The sequence below is a fragment of the Mobula hypostoma genome, chromosome 6, assembly GCF_963921235.1.
Source record: "Mobula hypostoma chromosome 6, sMobHyp1.1, whole genome shotgun sequence".
Lineage (NCBI taxonomy): Eukaryota > Metazoa > Chordata > Chondrichthyes > Myliobatiformes > Myliobatidae > Mobula > Mobula hypostoma.
In genome coordinates this window covers 168,410,650-168,437,611 of record NC_086102.1, presented here as the reverse complement: position 1 = coordinate 168,437,611, position 26,962 = coordinate 168,410,650, and the positions used below count along the sequence as shown (strand labels likewise).

General features: G+C 41.0%; 1 protein-coding gene across 12 annotated transcripts in view; it reads right to left on the bottom strand.

Moving 5' to 3' along the window:
- Nucleotides 1-26,962, bottom strand: part of myo3b (myosin IIIB) — a 488,192-nt gene that overhangs the window by 340,061 nt on the left and 121,169 nt on the right. For all 12 annotated transcript variants that reach the window (XR_010018457.1, XR_010018458.1, XR_010018459.1 and 9 more), the window contains 2 exons: nucleotides 16,142-16,294; nucleotides 1,858-1,960 (listed from right to left, as the gene is read on the bottom strand). Coding sequence is in view for 9 of the 12 variants with exons in the window: in XM_063052211.1 (XP_062908281.1) it covers nucleotides 1,858-1,960; nucleotides 16,142-16,294 (256 nt within the window). In the remaining 3 variants the exon portion in view is untranslated. The remainder of the gene's footprint in view (nucleotides 1-1,857; nucleotides 1,961-16,141; nucleotides 16,295-26,962) is intronic.

The following is a 26,962-nucleotide window of genomic DNA, read 5'->3' as shown; positions in this document are numbered from 1 at the left end:
TATGTGATTACAATTGTAAAACCACTCAGTAAATGCTAAAGTGGAAAGTAATAGAAAATTAAATGGCAAATGTACGAGGGAGAAAAAACAATAGGAATCTTCATGCAACCTAACTTCTCCAGACTACAGATTTTAATCCATACAGGCATTACAGAATCCGCAAGGACAATTCTTTATTTCTAATTAATAGGCAGTAAACAGCACAAAATTTGGCATTCAATTTTGTTATAAAGTGACAGTATAAATATAAAAAATAAGAAGCTCCCACAGATCAGTTGGTATATCATTATGTGTTAACTCCTAACAATTATTGATGGATATTTCACTTTTGGAAGGTGCATTTTCTCTATCCTCATTCTTTGAACTCAACATTGTGCCAAAATGCAGCAGGAGCGCACATTAAATTCAGAATGTCACTTATCTTACTATGATCTTGTTAATATCTCAGGTTGATAGCCTTGCACCAAACTTAAAATTTCATTGTTTTGAAATGTTGAAGTGTTGATTGAACTTTCTTCCTCAGTGTACAGTGGAAGACTTTTTGTATGTTTAGGGCTGAGATAGATTCATAAATATTTGATAAGAAAAGAGGCATAAGATCATCAGGGGTAGATGGGAATGTACGGTTGTGGTCACATCAAACCAGTTTTGATCTATACTGATCTTCTGCTCCTATTTCATATCTTCAGTTTGAATAATCCTTTTAGAACAGAAAGGCACGGAGGTCTGATGGAATAATCTACACTTGCCTGGATGCATACACTTTTAACAACATTCAAGAAACTTGACAAAGCAGCCAACTTGATTAGAATCACATCTACCAGCCTGGACATACATTCCTACTGCCACTGGTACACAATAGCTGTAGTCAACATCACCTACAAAATGCACTGCAGATAGCAATTCCCAAACCCACATCCAGATAACGAGGAGGAGCAACACTGCAAATGCAAAGGAGCATTATCAGCTATAGATTCCCCTCCAGATCACACGTTATCCTGTTAGAAATACATAACCGCTAGGTCTAAATTCTAAAACTTCCTACCCAGCAGAATTGTAAAGTACCTTCACTGGAAAGATTGCAGGGATTTAAGGCAGCACTTACCAGTATGTTCTCAAGGACAATTGGAAGTGAGCAATGAAATCTGGCCTTGTCATCGACACTCAGATGCCAAAAACTGAATTTAAGAAAAGGGCAACATACATCAAAGTTGCTGGTGAACGCAGCAGGCCAAGCAGCATCTATAGGAAGAGGCGCAGTCGACGTTTAAATTCGATGCTGCTTGGCCTGCTGCGTTCACCAGCAACTTTGATGTATGTTGCTTGAATTTCCAGCATCTGCAGAATTCCTGTTGTTTAAGAAAAGGGCTTTGGAGTTCCTTCAAATACCAGAAACATCCAACATGATCTCACAGGTTTGACAGCCAGCTAGGTAAGTTGGTGTCAGCTTTCAGCTATTTGTTCTTACACCTTTGTTTTGTGATGTGACTTATAACTGCCAAGGCCCTTCTATAGGAAATATAGGCAGCATTTCATCATTAAGCTTGGAGTCTATAAATTCTAGTCAGGCATCCACATGGATTGAAAGGGACAAGCGCTATATTTCAGATGCATCCCATTATGCAAAGGACTAGCAGAAGCCCTCTCCATCTTGTCCAGGAATGCAAATGCTGTGCAGGCTGTGAGTAGGGGCAACCTTGATCAATCAGTCCCACCCCAATCTCCACAGCAAGTCTTTACTCTTTTCTTATATTTGTTAATCAGAATAAAACAGTACCACTGAGATGTTACAGAAGTGTTTCTTTACGATGATAGATAATATTTACCTTAGACAAAGAAGCATTTTAAAAACCGTACCTCATCAAGGAATTCAAGGGTGACTAAGTCATCAGACATGTTCTGACCACTGCTCTCTGAGGCCCTCATGTGATGATTTCTTCTGTTACAGGTGTGCTCTTGCCTGTTTAAAACAAATGACATGGAAAAGGCATGAACAGAATGATTGGATAATCAATTACATAGCTTGGATTAAATTAATTATGGAATTTTATAATACCATTTCTTTGGCTTCCTACTTAATACTAGAAAGCATTAGCTCTGTCTGTCATTGTTACAAATTCATGCATTCAGATTAAATGTCTTAATTTTTTTTACACTTTCCCCTATTCTGATTCTAGTTGGACAAAATGCTAATATTTGCATCTTTGTTCCTTCATGTTACACTCTGGTTATTATAACCCATTTTGATAACCTGCACCATCAGCTTATCCTTTTTGTGTTTAATTTTATAAATTTGCTCTCTGCAGTCTTAATCGTGCTTGCTTTGATTGTGGATGGCTGGATAAGAGCCCTGGCGACTTGAGCAGAAGACTCAACATCTATTGCAAAATGAAAAGTCTGTCACACATTCCTTGACTCCAAAGGTCTCTTAAATCTCATCTAAATAGTAAGCACTGCAGCTGGCCAAGCAGATAAAGCTGTTAAATTCAGTAGTCTCACTGGCATCCTAAATGAATAATTATCCCATCACTGGCCAAGATGAACAGGAGTGTTCCTCCAAGCCTCACAAGACCTTCTGCTCAGGTTAATCTTTTCCCTACCCACATGTCCATGAGAATAATAGGTGGCCTCACAGTTAGTGGGACGATATTATAGCTCGGAGAGTCGGAGTTTGGAGTACAATCCCAGTGCCCTCTTTAAGGAGTAGGTACATCCTCCGTGGAATGTGTAGGTTTCCTCCAGGTGCCCTGGTTTCCTCCCACAAAGATGCACCAGGTAGTAGGTTAATTGGTCATTGCAAATTGTCCTGAGATTAGGCTACGATTAAATTGGAAGCTGCTGAAAAGTCTATTTTGCACTGTATCTCTAAATAAAAATAAAATAAATAAATAATAAAGTAAACCTCACTCCACAGCCGAATATTACTCTAAATTCCAACCTGTGCCCCACACTATCCGACTTTCAATGGCTGCTAGCTAGTTTGCTGTCACTTTCCACTGCCTACACCTTCACCAGCACACACAAGCAGTGTATATGAAAAACCATAAGTAGTATTACAAACACAAGAAAATCTGCAGATGCTGGAAATCCGAGCAACACACATAAAATGCTGGAGGAACTCAGCAGGCCAGGCATTATCTGTGGAAAAGAGTTAACAGTCGACATTTCAGGCCGAGACCCTTCATCAGGACTGGAAAGGAAGGGAAGAAGTCAGATCAAGAAGGGAGGGGGAGGGAGGGGGAGGGAGGGGGAGGGAAGGAAGTAGTACAAGGTGGCAGGTGATTGGTGAAAGTGGGAGGGGAGAGGGGTGAAGCAAAGAGCTGGGAACTTGATTGGTGAAAGAGATAAAGGGCTGGAGAAGTGGTGGGGGGTAGAGGGTAGAAGACCATGGAATAAAGGGAAGGGGAGGAGAACCAGAGGGAGGTGATGGACAGTAAGGAGGCAAGGTGAGAGAGGGAAACAGGAATGGGGAATTGTGAAGGAGAGAAGTTGGGGGCAATTACTGGAAGTTCAAGAAATCGAAATTCATGCCATCAAGTTGGAGGCTACCCAGATGGAATATAAGGTGTTGCTCCTCCAACCTGAATGTGGCCTCATTGTGGCTGTAGAGGAAGCCACGGACTGGCATATCGGAATGGGAATGGGGAGTAGAATTGAAATGGGCAATAAACATGAGAAAATCTGCAGATGCTGGAAATCCAGAGCAACACACACAAAATGCTGGAGGAACTCAGCAGGCCAGGCAGCATCTATGAAAAAGAGTAAACAGTTAACATTTCAGGCCAAGACCCTTCTTCAGGACTGGTAGTAAGGTAGGAGGTGTAGGGGCAGGTGTGACACTTGTTTCGTTTGCGAGGGTAAGTACCAGGAGGGAGAGCAATGGGGAGTATTGCTCCCCAACTCTTCCTACACTGCATCAGCGACTGCATTGGTGCTGCTTCCTGCACCCATGCTGAGCTCGTCGACTTCATCAACTTTGCCTTCAACTTCCGCCCTGTCCTCAAATTTACTTGGTATATTTCCAACACCTCCCTCCCCCTCTCTGTCTCCATCTCTGGAGCCAGTCTATCCGCTGGTATCTTTTATAAACCCACTGATTCTCACAGCTACCTGGACTATACCTCCTCCTACACTGTCACTTTTAAAACTGCCAGTCTCTCTGTCTCTGCCACATCTGCTCTCAAGATGGTGCTTTTCATTCCAGAACTAATGAGATGTCCTCCTTCTTCAAAGCAAGGGGCTTCCCTTCCTCCACCATCAATGCTGCCCTCACCTGCATCTCTCCCATTTCACATACGTCTGCCCTCACCCCATCCTCCTGCCGCCACACCAGGGATAGGGTTCTTCTTGTCCTCACCTACCAACCCACAAGCCACCACATCCAGCACACAATTCTCCATAACTTCTGCCATCTCCAACGGGATCCCACCTCCAAGCACATCTTTCCCTCCCACCCACTTTCTGATTTCTTCAGGGATCACTCCCTATGTGACTCCCTTGTCACTCATCCCACTCAACTGACCTCCTTCCTGGTACTTATCCTTGCAAGCAAAACAAGTGCCACACCTGCCCCTACACCTCCTCCCTCACTACCATTCAGGGCCCCAAACAGTCCTTCCAGGTGAGGTGGCACTTCCCCTGTGAGGCTGTTGCAGTCATCAATTGTATCTGGTGCTCTCAGAGTGGCCTCCTGTATATTGATGAGACCCAATGTAGATTGGGAGACCACTTCACCGAGCACTATGCTCCACCTGCCAGAGAAAGTGAGATTTCCTTGTAGCTACCCATTCTAATTCCACTTTCCATTCTGACATGTCAATGCATGGCCTCCTCTGCTGCCACAATGAAGCCACACTCAGGTTGGAGGAGCAACACCTTATATTCTGTCCGGAGAGCCTCCATGAACATCGATTTCTCGAACTTCAGGTAATTGCCCCTTCCCTCCTTCACCATTCCCCATTCCCATTTCCCTCTTCCACCTTATCTCCTTACCTGCCCATCATCTCCCTCTGGTACTCCCCCCCCCTTCTTCCACGGTCCTCCACCCTCTCTTATTAGACTCCATCTTCTCCAACCCTTTATCTCTTTCACCTATTAACTTCCCAGCTCTTTACTTCACCCCTCCCCGTCTCCCAGTTTCACTTATCACCTACCACCTTTTGTACTTTTTCCTTTCCCTGCCCCCCCTCCCCCCCATCTTCTTACTCTAACCTCTCATGTTTGTTTTCCAGCCATGATGAAGGGTCTCGGCCGGAAACACTGAACGTTTACTCATTTCCATAGATGTTGCCTGACCTGCTGAGTTCCTCCATCATTCTGAGTCTGTCGCTTGGATTTCCAGCATCTGCAGATGTTCTCTTGCCAGTTTCTCTACTGTATATTCTGTACTCTGTTTTTCTCTTACTACCTCTATGTACTTATGTCAGGGTTGGATCTGTCTGGATGGCATGCAAACAAAATCTTTTCACTGTATCTCAATACATGTGACAATAAGAAACCAATTACCAATGTCAGGCACCTATGTTGCAGATTTTCATTACAGCCTTACTGAGTCTATTTAACAATATTATCTAATCCCTTAATTTTCTATGGAGACTTGGAACAAATGTTCAATGTCAATGCCAAATATTCAAGGAACTGCCACAATATTTCCCTCAACAGAAATTCATCAAGTCAGCTTTATAAAGAGAAACCAGTCAGATATTTGGATGGCTTCTGTAAGGTGAGGCAGACATGTTGCTTTAAAAACCAAAACTCAGTTGGACTCCAAAACTCAACCGGTAAACACCGTTACAATTATTTATTAGCCAGACTCTATCCCTGGACAAGGTGCTGTGCTTCATAAATTCCTTGTTGATATACAAATATCTATTGCACTCTGCATTATCACTAGATACCAAAGGCATGCTGTGCTTGTTCAAGCAGAATATGGACAAATTGAAACCTCTTTGGAAGTGTTTTAAGAATATTTTACAGCTGTAAATGAGAGTAGCACTCATTGTTGCCATCGATAACTGGCAGTTCACATGACATGAAACGTTGATTACGTTTACAAATTGATCTCCAAAACTCAGAGCAATACACACTAAATGCTAGAGGAACCTAGCAAGCTGGAAAGCATCTAGATCAAGGAATAAACAGTCAATGTTTCAGGCCAAAATCCTATATCAGGACTGGAGAGGAAAGAGGCAGAATGCAGAGGCAGGGTGAGGGGAAAGAGTACAAGCTGGCAATTGATAGGTGAGAGGGTAGGTTGGAGGGTGAGGAGGAGGAATGAAATAAGAAGCTGAGAGGGGATAGTTGGAAGAGGTAAAGAAGGAGGAATCTGATAGGAGAAGACAGTGGACCATGGAGAAAGGGAAGAGAAGAGAAGGAGTAAGAGGGGAGAATGGGGAATGGATAAAGAGAGAAGGGGTGGGGGAGAAATCATTGGAAGTTAGGGAAATCAATGTTTATACTGTTAGGTTGGGGACTACCCAGATGGAATATGAGGTGTTGCTTCTCCAACCTGAGAGTGCCCTTAGCTTAACAGTAGAGTAGGACATGGACCGACATGTCAAAATAGGAATGGGAAGTAGAATTGAAATATGTAACCTCTGGGAAATCCCACCTTTTGTGGTGGATGAAGCAAAGGGGTCCAACGAAGTGGTGCTCCAATCTATATCAGGTCTCACTGATGTAGAAGCCACACCAGGGGCAAAGGATACAGCAGATGACGCTGAGAAACTCGCCTCAATTGGAGGGACTACTTGGGGCCGTGAATGGTGGTGAGGGAAGAAGTAAAGAGCAGTTGTACCACTTGTCCTGCTTGCAGGGATAAGTGCCAGGAGGGAGATCAGTGGGGGGGGGGGAACGAGTGGACAAGGGCGTCACATAGACAGCAATTCCTGCAGAAAGTGGGAGAGGCAAAGATATACTTAGTGGTAGTATCCTGTTGTAGATAGTGCAAATTATGGAGATTGATGTGCTGGTTACAGAGGCTTGTGGGGCGGTAGATAAGGACAAAGGGAGCCCTATCCGTTTCGACAGCAGGAAGATGGGGTGAAGGCGGATGAGCAGAAAATGGAGGAGATGCAGGTGAGGGCAACATCAATAAAAACCCTGATCTTTGAAATAGGACGACATCTCAGATGTTTTGAAATGGAAAGCCTTCATACTGAGAACAGGTGCAGCTGAGAAAAGGAAATAACATTTTTAAAAGGGACAGGTTGAGAAGAGATATAGTCAACATAGCTGTGAGAGTCGGTAGGTTTATAAGAGAAATCATTAGATATATAAAAGATACCATGGGAGAGAGGTTTCAGAAATGGACCAAGGAAACTTGAGGGCAGGGTAGAAGTTGGAGGCAAAATTGATTAAACTGACTAGCTCAGCATGGATGCAAGAAGCAGCATCAATGCAATTGTTAATATAGCACAGGAGGAGAGCATTACTAGTGTATGCTGGGACATGGACTATTCCACATAACTAAAGAAAAGACAAGCTGAGCTGGGGCTCCATTTGGGTGCTCATGGCTACACCTTGGGTTTAGAGAAAGTGGGAGGAGCCAAAAGAAAAATTGTTGAGGGGGAAACCAATTTCACCAGATGGAAGAGGGTGGTGGTCGAAGGGAACTGGTTAGGTCTCTAGAAAGCAGTGGAGAGCTTTTAGGACTTCCTGATGTGGGATAGAAGTGCACAGGGACTGGATATCATATAACCATAACAGCATGGAAAGAGGCCATCTCGACCCTTCTAGTCCATGCCGAACTCTTACTCTCACCTAGTCCCACTGACCTGCACTCACCCCATAACCCTCCATTCCTTTCCTGTCCATATAGTTGTCCAATTTAACTTTAAACGACAACATCGAACCTGCCTCAACCACTTCTGCTGGAAGCTCATTCCGCACAGCTACCACTCTCTGAGTAAAGAAGTCCTCCCTCATGTTACCCCTAAACTTTTGCCCTTTAACTCTCAACTCATGTCCTCTTGTTTTAATCTCCCCCACTCTCAATGGAAAAAGCCTATCCACATCAACTCTATCTATCCCCCTCATAATTTTAAATACCTCTATCAAGTCCCCCCTTCAATCTTCTACGTTCCAAAGAATAAAGACCCAACTTGTTCAACCTTTCTCTGTAACTTAGGTGATGAAATCCAGGTAACATTCTAGTAAATCTTCTCTGTACTCTCTCTATTTTGTTGACATCTTTCCTATAATTCAGTGACCAAAACTGTGCACAATACTCCAAACCTGGCCTCACCAATGCCTTGTACAATTTCAACATTACATCCCAACTCATATACTCAATGCTCTGATTTATAAAGGCCAGCATACCAAAAGCTTTCTTCACCACCCTATCCACATGAGATTTCACCTTCAGGGAACTATGCACCATTATTCCTAGATCCCTCTGTTCACTATCCATTGTGAAAATCAGGGCAGGGAACTTGAAGTGATTGAGGGCAGGTGAAGTATCAGGCATGTAGATAGGAAGGGATTGAACCAAAGGAACAAAGTGGAGCTGAGGCATGTGGACACGAGTTCAGTGGGACATGGCCTTCCCAGACAGTCAGTTTTGTGGATGTTGAGTAGAAGGGAGAAAACGAGCAGTACGGGATAAGGAAACTATGAAGCTGGTGTCAGTGAATGGGGAATCTCCAGAGTCAATAAGGTTGGTGATGGTGTAGGAGACAATGGCCTGATGCTCTTTAGTGGGGTCTTGTACAAGGGGTAAGTAAGAGGAAGTGTCTGAGGGAGTCCACCCTGACCTCAGCAAAGTAGAGGTCAGTCTGCCAGACTGCAGCAGCACCCTTCTCATCTGTGAATTTGATGGTGAAATTGGGATTGGTACAGAGAGAAAGGTATCTATGCATTCAGAGATATAAGGTTCAAATAGGAGAGAGGAGTGCTTAAGTCAAGGACATTAATTAGATCCAAATTTCATCATTGCGCAAGATTTTTAGTCCCAATGTATCTTTATGCTCTATTTTGTGATTTCTTAGTATTTGGTCATTTGGCACAAGACTGGATTTTATTATGACCGTATAAGATAGCTTTTGATTAGATGCATGTGTAATTATTTTTCTTAAGAATCAATTTTAAATTACATTCTTGTGGCTTTGATTTACAAGTACACAGTTTCTTACAGAATTCACAGCTCACCATAGAGAATGATTTCAAATTATTCTAGGTAAGGATACAGAAAGTCTAATTAGTTTTCTAAAAATCCAAGAAAATAAAAGCATTTTTAAAAAAATCTATGTGCACAGAAATAGATTAAAAAATACTCATTTAAACCTGAGAATACTCACCAGAACCTAGAATAACACTTCAGAAAAAGAAACCCTGAGGTTATTATAATTATTTATACTGCAGACTAATTTGGAGAACATTTAAAAATGGCCACAGGAATCACAAATTGCCAATTGCTTCCAATGGAAACAACACACCAGCTATGAGCTGCTGGCTGATTGACATAATTGCAGCATGCAGCCAGTACTTATTGCACTGTTCATTGGCTCAGCACCTCAGCAGGGAGCACAATTTCATGAACAGTTAAAGCTACCCCGTACTACTATTCCGTTTTCTTTCAACATCCCTGTCCTTTAACCTCCTTCACGCTCCTTTCTTAATACAACGCAGAGGAGGCTATTCAGCCCATAAAGTCAATGCCAGCTCACAGCACAGCAACGCCACTTTGTTTCACTATGGTGCCATGTGCATGTCTAATAGGTCAGGGGTGTAGCAGGCAGCTGTGTTCCTCCCACTAAGTATTTTGTTTCTCTGTCAAGTTCCTCCAAAGGGTTGCAGGGAGAAGGCAGGAGATTGGAGTGGCAGAAGTAGGACCTTCATGATAAAATGGTGGAGCAGACTCGATAGGCCAAATGGCCTAAGTCTGCTGCTATATCTTATGGTCTTATGGTAAGTGGACCCTTCCCACCTCTTCTTATTTCCCTGCCACCCTGCATTCCATCCCCCTTTCTCTCTTTTATGCCTTTCTTTACCAGATAAATTCTTTATTGTCATAAAATAATATTAGAGGTAATTTGCAGAAGCAAATTTACTTACCGGCATGTCCTTGGGATGTGGGAAGAAGCTGGACCATTCAATCCTCTGACTAATGAAGGCCAGCACACTACACACCTTCTTAACCACCCTATCAGCTTGCACAGCGAATGTGAGGGATCTATGTATGTGGACCCCCAAGGTCCCTTTGGTCTCCACACTGTGAAGAATCCTGTCATTAACCTTGTACTCTGCCCTCAAGTTCAATCTTCCAAAGTATATCACTTCGTACTTTTCCAGGTTTAACTCCATCTGCCACTTCTCACGAAATCACAAAGAGCTGGGGGGTGGGGGTCCCAGAACAGATGAGTCACCAACCTCTAGGCAGATTACATTGCATCTATTACCACCCTCTGTCAGTTCTAAATCCATACAGCCACACTCCTATGAATCCCATGCCTCATGAACCTTCAGATGAGTCTACCATGGGGAACCTTGTCAAACGCTTCACCAAAATCCACACACACCATGTCCAAAAATCTACATTCATCAATTTGTTTCGTTGCTTCCTTGAAGAACTCAATCGGGCTCATGAGGCATAATCTGCCCCTCACAAAGCGATGCTGACCATCTCTAATAAGACTGAGCTTCTGCAAAGTATTGATTACAGACCTCTCTTACCTTCTTGCACGTTTCTCCCCTGATCCTGAGCAGTCCTACCCCAGGTCTAATTATTCTCTTGTGCTTCACATACATGTAGATCAGTATTACAAAGTGATCGTTGTTTAGAAATAGGCAAGATTTGTTACAATTGCAAAGGATGTTGGTAAGACCACAGCCGGATTACTGCACACAGTGCTAATATCTTACCTAAGAAACGATACAGTAGCAGTCCAGAAGAGACCTTGCGCTTTTTAATATTCAGTAGGTATCAATGAGATCTCCCCTCATTCTGCTAAACTCCACCTAGTACAGGCCCAGAACCATCCACTGGTCCTCATATGTTAACATTTTCATTCCCAGTGTCATTCTTGTAAACCTCCTCTAGACTCCCTCCAATGTTTGCACTTTCTTAGATATAGAGCCCAAAACTGTTCATAATCCTCCAGGTGTAGTCTGACCAATGCCTTATAAGGCCTCAGCATTGCATTCTTGCTTTTATATTCTTGTCCTTTGGAAATCAATACTAACATTGTATTCACCTTCCTTACTGCAGACTCAATCTGCAAGTTAACGTCTAGGAAATTCTGCACAAGCACTCCGAAGTCCCCTTGACACCTACAATCTCTGAATTCCCTACCCATTTAGAAAATAGTCTAGGCCGGCATTGCTTCTACCAAAGTGCCTGACAATACACTTCCCTATATCATATTTCATCTGCCTCTTCTTTGCATATTAGATCACGCTGTTCCAAGATTCACGCTTTAAGTAGTTCTGCTGCCTGACCAAATAAAGCATGGGGCTAGGAACCCACCCAACTTAGGGAAACTCCCACACTCATTGTAATTCCATCACAAGCCAACTATCTCCATTAAACTTCCATAATATTGACTTAGAACATAAGACCATAAGACATAGGAGCAGAATTAGGCCATCTGGCCCATCGAGTCTGCTCCACCATTCAATTATGGCTGATCCTTTTTTTGCCTCCTCAACCCCAGTTCATGGCCCTCTCCCCATAATCGTTGATGGCATGTTCAATCGAGAACCTATCAATCTCCGCCTTAAATACACCCAATAACCTGGCCTCCACAACTGCATGTGGCAACTAATTCCACAAATTCAGCACCCTTTGGCTAAAGAAATTTCTTTGCATCTCTGTTTTGAAAGGGCACCCCTCTATCCTGAGGCAGTGCCGTTTTGTCCTAGACTCTCCCACCATGGGAAACATCCTTTCCACATCAATATTTGAAAGGTTTCAATGAGATCCATCCTCATCTTTCTGAATTCCAGCAAGTACAGACCCAGAGCCATCAAACGCTCCTCATATGGTAACCCTTTCACTCCTGGAATCATCCTTGTGAACCTCCTCTGAACCCTCTCCAATGCCAGCAAATCTTTTCTAAGATGAGGGGCCCAAAACTGTTCACAATACTCAAGGTGAGGCCTCACCAGTGCCTTATAAAGCCTCAGCATCACATCCTTGCTGTTGTATTCTAGACCTCTTGAAATGAATGCTAACATGGCATTTGCCTTCCTCTCCACCGACTCAACCTTCAGGGTGTTCCGCACGAGTACTCCTAAGTCCCTCTGCATCTCAGGCTTTTGGATTTTCTCCCCATTTAGAAAATAGTCTGCTACTAAATAACATTTCTACTACTAAAGTGCATGACCATGCATTTTCCAACATCGTATTTCAGTTGCCACTTTCTTGCCTATTCTCCTAATCTGTCTAAGTCCTGCTGCATCCTACCTGTTCCCTCAACACTACCTGCCCCTCCACCAACCTTCGTATCATCTGCAAACTTAGCAACAAAGCCATCTATTCCATCGTTTAAATCATTTATATACAGCATAAAAAGAAGTGGTCCCAACACCAACCCCTGTGGAACTCCACTAGTTACTGGCAGCAAACCAGAAAAGGATCCTTTTATTCCCACTTGCTGCCTCCTACCAATCAGCCAATGCTCTTACCATGTTAGTAACTTACTTTTAATATCATGGGTTCTTAACTTGTAAGCTGCCTCATGTGTGGCACCTTGTCAAAGGCCTTCGAAAAGTTCAAATATACAACATCCACTGCATCTCCTTTATCTCTCCTACTTGTAATCTCCTCAAAGAATTCCAATAGGTTCGTCAGGCAGGATTTTCCCTGAAGGAAACTATGCTGACTTTGTACTATCTTATCCTGTGTCACCAAGTACTCCATCACCTCATCCTTAACAATTGACTCTAACCTCTTCTCAACCACTGAGGTTAGGCTAAATGGTCTATAATTTCCTTTCTGCTGCCTTCCTCCCTTCTTAAAGAATGGAGTGACATTTGCAGTTTTCCAGTCCTCTGGCACCATGCTAGAGTCCAATGATTTTTTGAACCATCATTTCTAATGCCACCACAATTTCTAATGCTACCCTTTTCAGAACCTTAGGGTGCAGTTCACCTTGTCTGGGTGACTTATGTACCTTTAGGTCTTTCAGTTTTTTGAGCACCTTCCCTCTTGTAATAGTAACTGCACCCACTTGTCTTCCTTCACACACTACAACATCAGGCATACTGCTAGTGTCTTCCACTGTGAAAACTGATGCAAAATACTCATTTAGTTTCTCAGCCACCTCCTTGTCCCCCATTATTATTTCTCCTGCCTCATTTTCTAGCAGTCCTATGTCCACTCTCATTTCTCTTTTATTTTTAACATACTTGAAAAAACTTTTACAATCCACTTTGATATTATTTGTTAGCTTGCGTTCCTATTTCATCTTTTCCCTTCTAATGATTTTTTTAGTTGCTCTCTGTAGGTTTTTAAAAACTTCCCGATCCCCTACCTTCCCACTAATTTTTGCTTTGTTGTATGCCCTTTCTTTTGCTTTTACAATAGCTTTGACTTCCTTTGTCAGCAATGGGTGTAATATTTTACCATTTGAGTATTTCTTCATTTTTGGAATACATATGTCCTGCTCCTTCCTCATTTTCCCAGCAATGCACGCCATTGCTGCCCTGCTGACATCCCTGCCAGCAACTCCTTCCAATTTACTTTGGCCAACTCCTCTCTCATACCACTGTAATCTCCCTTACTCCACTGAAATACTGCTACATCAGACTTTACTTTCTCCCGATCAAATTTCAAGTTGAACTCAATCATATTGTGATCACTGGTTCCTAAGGGTTCTTTTACCTTAAGCTTCCAAATCACCTCCGGTTCATTACATAACACCCAATCCAGTATAGCTGATCCCCAAGTAGACTCAATGACAAGCTGCTCTGAAAAGCCATCCCATAGGCATTCAACAAACTCACTCTCTTGAGATTGATTACCAACCCGATTTTCCCAATCGACCTGCATGTTAAAATCTCCCATGACTACTGTAACATTGCCCTTTTGACTTGCCTTTTCTACTTCCAGTTGTAATCTCTGGTCCACCTCCCAGCCACTGTTGGGAGGCCTGTACATAACTGCCATCAATGTCCTTTTACCCTTGCAGTTTCTTAACTCAGCGCACAAGGGTTCAACGTCTTCTGATCCTATCTTTCTGTCATATCTTTCCACTGATTTGATGCCATTCTTTACCAGCAGAGTCACACCACCCCTCTGCCTATCTTCCTATCCCTCTGATATAATGTGTAACCTTGGGACATTCAGCTCCCAACTACAACCATCCTTCAGCCACAATTCAGTGATGGCCACAACATCATACCTGGCATACCTGGCAATCTGACTTCTAGCTTCTCCAGTTCAGTTCTCCACCATGTCCACACCCGACTCTCCAATTACCCCAGTACACTTCGTACATCACTATTAATATTCCCAGATTTGCATCCCAGCCTAGTATGGAGCCTCCAATGCACAGGATCACAAAAGGCTGCAGAGGGTTGTAAACTTAGCCAGTTCCATCATGGGCTCAACCTTTCCTCTCCACTATCGAGGACACCTTCGAGAGAAGACAGCATCCATCATTAAAGATCCTCATCATCCAGGACACTGCCTCTTCATATTACTACCATCGAGGAAGAGATACTGGAGCCTGAATACCCACTCTCAACAATTTAGGAACAACTTCTTCCCCTCTGCCATCAGATATCTGAATGGTCCACAAACCCAGGAACATTACCACATCGCTCGTCTTTGCATTATTTATTTATTTATTGTAATTTATATGTAATTTTTATGTCTTGGACTGTCCTGCTGCCGCAAAACAACAAACCTCACATTTGTCTGTGATAATAAACCCAATTCTGATTGGTTTATAATTTGCCTTTGCCAAGCATGCAAAAGAAAGTCTGTGATTTATACAAGAGCCATTCGGTGGTACCTACCCCTGCCCAAGCATTGCTCAGGCACTACTAAACTATGTGGTTGTAATCTCACAACTAAAATGTTCACACTGGGGATGCAAAATTACCTTTCAGCCAGTGAGTTAAGAACATCAAGTACTGTATTAAAGCGATCTCAGTAGAAAACCTTTATACTCAGCTGTATTCTGCCACTCACTGGCCAATTCCAAATATTGCAACACAAACTGAAAACATTATTCAACAAAAGAAGTATACATATCGATGCTTTATATTACAAAGATAATGCATTCTTGTAAACAACTTAGTAATGTAAACTATTGTTATGGAAGATAACTACATAATAGATAATGGACAGATAAGAATATTTCACAATGTGGAAGTATGCTTAATTAATGCTGTTGCTTCAGTTGGACCAATAACAATTAGCAAATTTGTATATGCTAAGATTTATATTATATAAAGTGCTTTTAAAAAATATAACACATGTGAAGATCTGCATGCTCAAATGATGAGATGTAGTCGAAGAAAAAAGTCTAAGTTCTTCATTGATTAGCTGTTGCAAACTGCATACAATTTATTATTCAGCTGTCCAGAGTGGAGCTGACCCTTCCAGCCCTTCGAGCCATGCCACCCCAGTAACCCCACAACCATGCTTAACCTAATCCCGGGACAATCTCCAAAGACCAATTAACCTACCCCATACGTCCTTGCACTGTGGGAGGAAATCGGAGCATCCGGGAGAACGCTCGCATTCCACGGGAAGGACGTACAGAGACTCCTTATAGTACGGCACCAGAATTGAACTCCAAACTCCAGAACACTCTGAGCAGTAATTGTGTCGCGCTAACTACAATGCCACCATGGCGCCCTAAGCATGTTGCCCCTGCATTTCTGGTCCTAACTTTTGAACTACCGTGTGGATTTTTTTTCATACTTTCCTTGTGAGAATAAAAAGTAAGGAGGTTCCAAGAACAACTTCCATGGTACAACTTACTACGGTATAAAGCTTTAACTGGAAAATATTTTTCTACCACTGACTTAGACTATACTGTAATAAAAATACAATCTTATCAATTATTTTACAACATGCTTTTATGACTTGATTATGAATCATTGTTCAGTTACAAACTATTTTCAAATACTACTGGCCATTTTGAAGTATCTTATTTAAGACCAGCACATTAACAGTGTAGTATCATACCTAGTTTTTGCCGAACATTCTTCTTGCTGTACTTTGATCAGATTAGCTAGCCGCTCCTGCAGCTTTACGCCTTTTCTATGAGCTGGCTTTATAAATGGGTGGTCCAATAAATATTCAACCGACGGACGCTCTTCGAAATCTTTAATTAGGCATCTGAAAAAGTGGCATAAAATGACATTAAAATCCTGAACAAGCATGTGGTAAAAATGCTGTGTTATCCATGCAATGGCAATCATGTCATTCAAATGTCTTATTCATACTAAGAGCATGGAATACAAAATTGTACATTATCTGAACATACTGTATGTTTCTTGATACTTAACTATTTTTAAATAAGCCAAAAACATTTCAAAAACTGGCAAAAATTACAGAAAGAACAAATGTCACTTTATTATTTTAACATTTCGTAAGGTACAATTATGAGTTAATATGGACTAAGATTGTGCCATTGAGCCCAAAATGACGGAATAAAAAAAGCAAAAATATCAAATGCCAAAGAAATTATCGTAGCTTTGAAATTGCAACTTGGATCAATAAGCTGGAACATCAGCATTTCCTTACTTAAGGCTAGTCTTCCTTTGTATTCAGTAAATAAAATTTATGTTATAAAGCTGATTTCCGACTATTTTGAAAAATCATTTGCCACTGCTTAAAATAGTAAAGTCATTTCCCCCCAAAACTATTATAAAAAATAACCTCCAAGTAAAATCTGCATTTAAATTATAAATACGATATACTGTATGTGAACAACTCTAGCTTTACTTCTGACACAATTATTCTGACAGAGTAGCTCTTGCTTTCTATTTCAGGAAATAGTGTAAAGTTAAACAAAGGCATATAAAACAAGATCCGATATAAAAACGGATTTGACTTCTATTATTTAACAAGTTTCGCCTACCACTGAATGAGTGCAAGAACATCATTCCTTGAACAATGATTCTACCAGTGAAGGATAAGCCACTTGTTGTTCCTTCGTTTAGCCCAATTTTTCAACTGGTCTAACATCTTATTCTCCAAGGAGGTTCTTCGTAATCCTGTATGTTCACACCAGCCACTGGTTGTGCGCTGGTTGGCACTACCTCATGTCTTAGACCAGCATTTTCCTGGCAATGATGTAAGCAGGGTTTGCAGGATGCTGTGTGTTCTCATTATTTATTGCAGCTTGCTGGTAAAAGTGCAAAAAAAACGTGATGTATCCACCTTTTCCATCTATTTGATAAAAGAATCAACAGGTCCACCCAGAGAAATTTATCATTTTCTAATTAATTTAACAGCTGTCTATTACTGAATGCCATAACTAATGTTTATCATTTGGACAACTGAGAGCTCATTTTTAGTTTTATTTAAATGGGTGGCAAATTTAGATGAATTTATATTCATCTGCCTCATGCATTTTACTAGTTACATTTCTGATTCAGCGATTGGCAAAAAAATGGTTTTCACTTCAAATTATTTTGAAAAATATTTTCTTTTAAGGGCTCTAACTAAAAGAAAACTGCATTTGTATGTTTAAATTATATAGGAAGTAATTATTAATTTGTTTTGTTTATACTCAACATCGGCAGTCATCTTACGATGTATTGCATCCTATCACCTCTAATTTATGAGGTCAGAAACAATTGTCCAACAGCAGAAAACAAAAATCCAAACTCTTGTGACACTGAGTCTCTTATCTTGTTTGACATTCTGGCTGGCTTCAACAGACTTCCTGAGCTGAAAATTAATTCTCAGAATTCATTAGTGTTACAACATTAACCATAGGTTGCAGCCATTTGCTGCAATCTAGCAACTCGGCATCTAAACACCATTTTCATTTTGTCACACTGAGCATCTATTTGCTGCCATAATTGGAAGCCGAAGATAAACCATTTATTACCCATGAACAAGAGCCGACACCTACATATGGTTCTGCATGATGTGGCTTGAAAATCTGCAGGCAGCTTGCAGCTGCTGATAACATTGTTTGTGTTCCTATCCCTTAATGATGTAAACTGCCATTTTGTTATTAGTAAATCAGATGCCAATATTGGAAGCCTAACAACCAGGGGGAAAAAAGTCATTTATGAAACAGAATACAAAGTATGCAGTTACAGAACACGTAATATTAATAACTCATGTTACCAAAACTCAAGCTACCTGAATTTAATCAAAATACAAAAAATACTCGCAACAACAAACATATCATTCTTGGAAATTCTATGCACTGAACTACTCTATGGTTAGGGCTTTGTGTTCATTTGCACATTTGTTAGAGGATACAAAGCCTGCATATAAAACACACCATTTTCCACTTTAGTCTTGCATGTGGTCTGTACATCAGATTCCAATCACATTTCCCGTCCAGTAACAACCATTTTCTTACAGTTCCGTAACATAGTTCACCTTTATCCCTACATCAAGTTATTCACACTTTACCTACCCTGAATCTGGTTATTCCAATGTTCGTGGCTGACTGCCCTGCTTTTAATCAAATCTTACATTGTAGCTATTACGTCTTTGCTCATGCATTCTTTTATCACCAGCCTGGAAAAAAGTCTCAATGAAAAAAGGTTTTAAAATCAAAAACTACAACTGTAATCTCAAGTACTGCAACCCTCATCAGATCTCTGCACACATCCAATTCTGGCCAGTTTGGGTGTTACTGATTTTATATAAATAAATAATTTGTAACTATGCCTTCAGTTGTCCAAACCATAAACTCGAAATCTGTTCAGTGGTTTCTACATTTTCACCTTTTTCCTTAAACGTCACTTATCAAGGTTTTGGTCCGAATATCTGATCTTTCTTGCTGTCAATTTATTTGATAATACTCCAAACTTGATTTATTTTCACCATTTTCAGATTACAATAATGCAAACTTTTTCACTCTCATGAACCAGTTTAATGAATGCCATTAGCACAAAGAGAAACTTTGTAACATTTTAGTAGACAGTGTCCCACTTGGTGGCGCAATAATATCAGCGCCGGACTCCGGAACGAAGGTTCGCAAGTTCGAATCCAAGTTGGGTTGAGCTTCGAGCTAGCAACTCGGCCTCATAAAAAAAAACAAGAATACCTTGCTACGGAAACACCGTCAAAAGACGGTGCCCCAGTAACTCCACTGCTGAGTTAAGGGCTATTCTTCTTCTTCTTAGTAAACAGTCCTGTCTTGACATACAAAGTCCGTAAGACCATAAGGTATAGAAACAGAATTAGGCATTTGGTCCACTGAGTCTGCACCACCATTTCATCATGGCAGATCCATTTCCCTCCCAGCCCCAGTCTCTTGCCTTCTCCCTGTGTCCCTTCATGCCCTGACCAATCAAAAATCTATCAACCTCTGCCTTAAATACACCCAATAACTTGGCCTCCACAGCTGCCTGTCGCAATTAATTCCACAGATTCACCACTCTCTGGCTAAAAGTTGTTCCTCCTCATCTCTGTTCCAAAAGGTCACCCCTCTATTTTGAGGCTGTGTCCTCTGGTCTTAGACTGCCTCACCACAGGAAACATCCTCTCCAAATCCACTCTATCTACGTTTCAACATTCCATAGGTTTGAATGGAGTCATCCTTCATTCTTCTGAATTCTAGTGAATAGAGACCTACAACCATCAAACACTCCTCATATGACAAGCCTTTCAATCCTCCATTCATTTTTGTGAACCTCCATTGAACCCTCTCCAATATCAGCACATTCTTTCTTAGATAAGGGGCCCAAAATTCCTCACAATACTCCATGAGAGATCATCTCATCATCATCAAGTGCCATGCCCAGTTTGAGCTTTGACTGCCATGGCCCACTCACTATTGTTTCGGGTCAAGTGGATCAGTTCATTGGTATTCATTTCCAGTTCTCTGGCTGCTGTCTCCATCATCATTCGTCTTTGTCTTCTACTTGCTTTCTTCCCTTCAATCTTTCCCATAATTACCGTGCATTCTAACTCCACTTTCCTAATCACATGTCCAATGAAGTTACATTGCCTTTTCATGATCTCCTACATTACTTCTCTTTTTGTGCTTGCTCTGCTCATGACATCCTCATTAGATATTCGTTTCATCCATGATATTCTTTGCATCCTCCTCAAAAACCACATCTCAGCTGCTTCAATTTGTTTCCTCATGTTACTAGATATTGTCCAACATTCTGAGCCATATAACATAACTGGATAAGCGTAACATTTCAGTACTCTGAGGCGGGTTGTCCTGCCTAGTTTACTATTGGTCATTATACTCTTCATTCTCGTAAAGGTTTCTTTTGCCAACCCTATTCTTCTTTTGATGTCCAAGTTGCACCTGCCATCTGATGTCACCCAGCTTCCTAAGTAGCAAAGGTTCTGTACTTGTTTTATGTCTTCCCTGTTTATTCTCAGCCTTCAGATAGGATTCTCCTTCTTTCTGGATATTACCATACATTCTGTCTTTTTGCAATTGATAGACAGACCCATTTTTGCACTTTCTTCAACAACTATATCAATTACGTTTTGTAGTTCTTCTTCTGTACTTGCAATTAACACAGTGTCATCCACATATCTGAAATTATTGATGTTTTCACCGCTAACTTTGATTCCCAAGATGTCACTTATTTTTTGTAATATTGCTTCACTGTACACATTAAACAAATCAGAAGAGGAAACACACCCTTGTCTAATGCCTCTCTTGATTTTCATAAACTGACTCACTTCTCCATCTATTCTTACAGTGGTAGTTTGTTCCCAGTACAGATTTCTGATTAGGTGGAGGTCTTTCAAATCTAGATCTAGAGTTTCCTGCAATCGTTGATAAAACAAACAAATCTTTTTGCACTTGAATAGCTCATTCTGATAGTATCCCTAACATCAATATTGCACTTCTTGTACCTTTGTCTTTTACAAAACCACATTGTTCTTTACCTATTTCAGCTTGTATCTTACTTTAAGCTCTTGTCATCAAAATTCTTAGAAGTATCTTGGTGATATGACTCATTAAACTTATGTAATTCATATTCTATTGCTCCAGGTTTCTTAGGAAGAGTGATAAATACTGTTTTTTTCATCTCTTCTGGTAGCATTCCAGTCTCATAAATGTTATTGATTAAATCCGTAAGCTTTTCAATTTCATAATCTTCAAGGGTGATAATTTGTTCTATTACTAATTCATCAGGACCTGCTGCCTTTCCTTTCTTCACCTTAATTATTGCATTACAAACTTCAGATTTTAAAATACTTGGACCTTCAACGTTCTTCTTAAAAAATTTACAATTGAAGTAAGGAATAGATTTCAAAGTCTAGAAATAGAACCTGTTGAAGATGATAGCAATCATGTAGAAATGAAGTTTAACTTTCTAAAGGATGCCTTGGTAGAATCAGCAAAGTCAGTGATTCCTAAAAAAGAAAAAAGGACAAAGAATAAACGGATGACAGATGAAATCAAAAATCTAATGGAAGAAAGGAGACAGAAGAAAGCAAATCCTATAGAATATAAGTCCTTAGATAAAAAAAAGTTAAATGCTTATGTCAAAAAGCCAAAGAAGAATGGTTAAACTAGGAACGCGAGCAACTAGAAAAAATCCCTGTTACTGATCCAAAAAGGTTACATCAACAAATCAAGAATATCACTGGTAAAAAGCTCCTCTGTTCTTCAAGTGGATGTTTGAAAGCAAAGGACGGTACCATTATCATGGAAAAAGATGAGATTATGAACAGATGGACTGAGTATATTCAGGAATTGTTTGAAGACGATCGAGGCAAAAAACCAGAAATTAAGAAGAACATTGAAGGTCCAAGTATTTTTTTTTCTCTTTAAGTTCGTAATGAAAGATCATACCAGAGCTTTATAAAGACTCAACATTTCATCCTTGCTTTTATATACTAGTCCTCTTGAAATGAATGCTAATATCACATTTTCCTTTTCCACCACCAACTCAACCTGCAAATTAACCTTCAGGAAATCCTGCACAAGCTTTAGAAAGTGGGGTGTCAGGGTCAGAGAATGTCAAATCTTTGTGGGCAGAGATAAGAAACTGACCTCCAAATAGCAGCCATGATGTGGGGGTGAGTGTACAAGGGGAACTCGAAAAGGTATGTAATAAGGATAATGTCACAATTTTAATGGAAGACTTCAATATGTAAAGGGATTGGGAAAACCAAGTTGGTGTCCAGAGAGGGAATTTGTTGAACGCCTATAAGATGGCTTTTTAGAGCCACTTATGCTTGAGCCAGCTTGGGGAAAGGCTATCTTAGATTGGGTGTTGTGTAATAATCCAGATATTATTAGGGAGCTTAAGGTAAAGGAACCCTTAGGAGGTAGTGATCATAATATGATTGAATTCATACTGCAATTTGAGAGGGAGAAGCATAAGACGCGTATATTAGTATCACAATAGAATAAAGGGAATTACAGAGGCATGAGAAAGGAGCTTGCACTAGTCAAGTGGAGGGAGATGCTGGTGAGGATGATGGCAGAGCAGAGGTGGCTGAAGTTTCCGGGAATGGTTCACAAGGCTCAGGGTAGATATGTCCCACAGAAGTTCTCAAATGTCTGATAAGAGAGTCAAGGACTGCATAAAAGCCAAGGAAAGGTCATATAATGTAGCAAAAGTGAGTGGGAAGTTGAATGATTGGCAAGCTTTTAAAATCCAACAAAAGGCAACTAAAAAGGCCATAGGAAGGAAAAGATGAAATATGAGGCCAAACTAGCCAATAATATAAAGCAGGATACTAAACGTTTTTCAGTTAGATAAAGAGTAAAAGGGAGGTGAGAGTTGATATTGCACCACTGGAAAATGATGCTGGTGAGCTAGTAATGGGGGATAAAGAAATGACAAATGAACTTAATGGGTATTTTGCATCAGTCTTCACTATGGAAGACACGAGCAGCATGCCAGACGGTCCATGAGTGTCAGGGAACAGCAGTGAGTGGCATTGCTATTACAAAGGAAATAGATCTAGGCAAATTGAAAGGGCTTATGGTGGATAAGTCACCTGGACCATATGGACTACATACCCAGAGTCCTGAAAGGGGATGCTGAGGAGATAACGGATGCATTGGTTATGATTTTTCAAGAATCACTTTATTCTGGCATGGTCCTGGAAGACTGGAAGATTGTAAACGTCACTTCACTCTTTAAGAAGGGAGGAAGGCAAAAGAACCCTCAGGGGTTGGGTAAGTGTTGGAGTCTATTATTAAGGTGAGGTTTCAGAGTACTTGAAGACTAATGATAAAATAAGTCAAAGTCAGCATGGCTTCTGTGAAGGGAAATCTTTCCTGACAAATCTGTTAGAGTCCTTCGAGGAAATAACAAGTAGGGTGGTTAAAGGAGAAGCAATGTATGTCACCTACTTGGATTTTCAGAAGGCATTTGATAAGGTGCCTCATCTGAGGCTGCTTAACAAGATAAAATTATATGGCATTACAGGAAAGATACTGGCATGGATAGAGGAATAAAGGGGCTTTTTCTGGTTGGCTGCCAGTGACTAGTGGTGTTCCTCACGGTAGTACTGAGACCACTGCTTTTCACATTGTTTGGCAATGAGTTACATAATGGAATTAATAGCTTTGTGGCAAAGTTTGCAGATGATACTAAAATGAAGGGGTAGGTAATGCTGAAGAAGCAATGCGATTGCAGAAGGACAGACAAATTGGAAGAACAGGCAAAATAGTGGCAGATGGAATACAGTGTTGGGAAATGTATGAAAACACATTTTGGTAAAAAGAACAAAAGTGAAGACTATTATTGAAATGAGGAGAAAATTCAAACATCATAGGTGCAAAGGGACTTGCAAGTCCCCGTGGAAGACTTGCAGGAGATTAATTTACAGGCCAAGTCTGTGGTAAAGAAGTCAAATGCAATGTTAGCATTTTTTTCAAGGGGAATAGAATATAAAAACAAGGAGATAATGCTGAAGCTTTATAAGACACTAGTCAGGCTGCACTTGGAGTATTGTCAACAGTTTTGGGCCCCATATCTCAAAAATGATGTATTGTCATTAGAGAGTCCAGAGGAGGTTCACGAGGATAATTCCAGGAATGAAGGGGTTAATATATGAGAAGCGTTTAGCAGCTTTGGGTCTGTTCTTAGAAGAATGTAGGCGGATCTCATTGAAACCTACTGAATGTTGAAAGGACCAGATAAAGTGGATGTGGAGAGGACGTTTCCTCTGGTGGGGTAGTCCAGAACTAGAGGGCACAGCCTCAAAATTGAACAAAGATAGAGCAGTATTTTTTTTAGCTGGAGAGTAGTGAATCTGTGGAATGCTCTGCCACACACAGCTGTGGAGGCCAAGACTGTGGGTATATTTAAAGCGAAAATTGTTAGTTTCCTGACTGGTCAGGGTATCAAAAGTTATGGCAAGAAGGCAGGCGTATGGGATTGAATGGGATTCATCATTAGACATGATGGAATAGCAGCCAGTACTCCATCAGTTGAATGGCCTGGTCCTGCTCCTATGTTTTATGGTCTTATGATGTTATGGCTCAAGGACTCCCAAGTCCCGTTACACCTCAGATTTTTCAATTTTCTCTCCATTTAGAAAATAGGCTATGCTTTTATTTCTTCAACCAAAGTGCACGATCATACACTTCCCAACACAGTATTCCATCTGCCACTTCTTTGTCCATTCTCCTAATCTGTCTAAATCCTTTTGTAATCTCTCTACTTCTTCAAAACTACTTGCCCCTCCACCTATCTTCATATCATCCGCAAACCTGGCCACAAAGCCATCAATTCCATCATTGACATAATGTAAAGAGAAGTGGTACCAACACAAACCCCTGTGAAACACTACTAGTCACCAGCAGCCAACCAGAAAAGGCTTTCTTTTCCCCACTCTTTGCCTCCTGCCAATCAGCCAATGTTCTATCCATGCTCGTATCTTTCCTCTAATACCTTAGGCTCTGAACTTGTTAAACAGCCTCATGTGTGGCACCTTGTCAAAGACCTTTTGTAAATCTAAGTGCACAGCATTCATTGATTCGCTTTTGCCTACCCTGATCGTTATTTCTTCAAAGAATTCCAACAGACATATCAGCCTCCACCATCTCTTTTAGAAACTTCTGGTCCAAGGACTTATCTAAGTTCAAACCTTTCAGTTTCTCAAGAACCTTCTCTCTAGTTATGACAACTTTACACACCCGACACTTCTGAACTCCTAACATACTGCTAGTTTCTTCCACAGTGAAGACTGATGTAAAATGCTTACTCAGTCCATTCACCATTTCTTTGTATCCCATTACTACCTCTCCAACATCATTTTCCAGTTCCGATATCTACTCTCACCTCTCTTTTACTACTTATATATTTGCAGAAACATTTTGCATCTGCTTTGATATTATTGACTAGTTTACCTTCCAATTCCATATTTTGCTTCTTTATGACTTTCTTAGTTGCCTTCTGTTGGTTTTTAAAAGCTTCCCTAATCTCCCACTAATTTTTGTTCTATTATATGCCCTCTCTTTGGCTTTGACTCTTCTTGTCCCGCCTTTGGGATGTAAATATCCTGCACCTTCTGAATTGACTTCTCCTCCTCAAATTTCAGGCTGAATTCGAACATATTATGATCACCTGCCTCCAAGCTTCCTTTTACCTTCAGGTCTCTATTCAATTCTGGTTCATTGCACAACACCCAGTCCTGAATAGCTGACCCCCTGAGGGGTTCAACCACAAGCTGCTCCAAAAAAGCCATCTCATGGGTATTCAACAAATTCCCCCTCTTGGGATCCAGCACCAACCTAATTTTCCCAATCTACTTGCATGTTGAAATCCCCTGTGATATTCATAATATTGCCCTTTTGGCATGCATTTTCTATCTCCCATTGTAATTTGTAGACCACTTCTTTACTACTGTTTGGCAGTCTGTATATAACTCCCATCAGGGTCTTTTTACCCTTGCAGTTCCTTAGCTCTACCCATAATGATTCAACACTTTCCGACACTATGTCACCTCTTTCTAGTGATTTGATTTCATTTTTTTTTACCAACTGAGCCACGCTACCCCTCTGCCAGCCCGCCTGTCCTTTCGATACAATGTGTTTCCATGGGCATTAAGCTCCCAGCTATTATCTTCTTTCAGCCATGACTCAATGATGCCAACAACATTATACATGCTAATCTGTAACTATGCTATAAGTTCATCTACCTTATTCCATATACTGCATGCATTCAAATATAACACCTTCAGTCCTGTATTCACTCTTTTCAATTTTGTCCACCCTTTACATTGCCACATCCTGTTAACAGCAACTTTGCTCTTTCATCAGCCTCTCCTTGCTAGCAGTCTCACTACACACTGCCTCTGTCTCATTACACTACCCCATCCTCAGCCCTATCACTCCAGTTCCCATCCCCCTGCCAAATTAGGTTAAACCCCCCTGAACAACTCTAGCAACCCTGCCCACAAGGAATTTGGACCCCCTTTCGTTCAGGTGTAACCCATCCATCTTGTACAGGGAGTACCTTCCCCAGAAGAGATATCAATGATCCATAAATCTGAACCTCTGCCCCCTGAGCTAGGTCCTCAGGCATGCATTCATCCACCAAATTATCCGATTCTTACCTTCACTAGCGTGTGGCACAGGCAACAACCCAGAGATTACTATGCTGAAGGTCCCAGTTTTCAGCTTTCTACCTAGCTCCCTAAAATCTCTCTTCAGAACCTCCTCGTCTTTCCTACCTATGTCATTGGTGCCGATATGTACCAAGACTTCTGGCTACTCACCTCTCCCTTCAGAATGCCGTGGATCTGATCCAAGACCTCCCTGACCCTAGCACCTGGGAGGTAACACTCTATCTATCACCTCCACAGAATCTCATCTCTCTACCTCTGACTAAGGAATCTCCTATCACCACTGCAGTCCTATTCACCTCT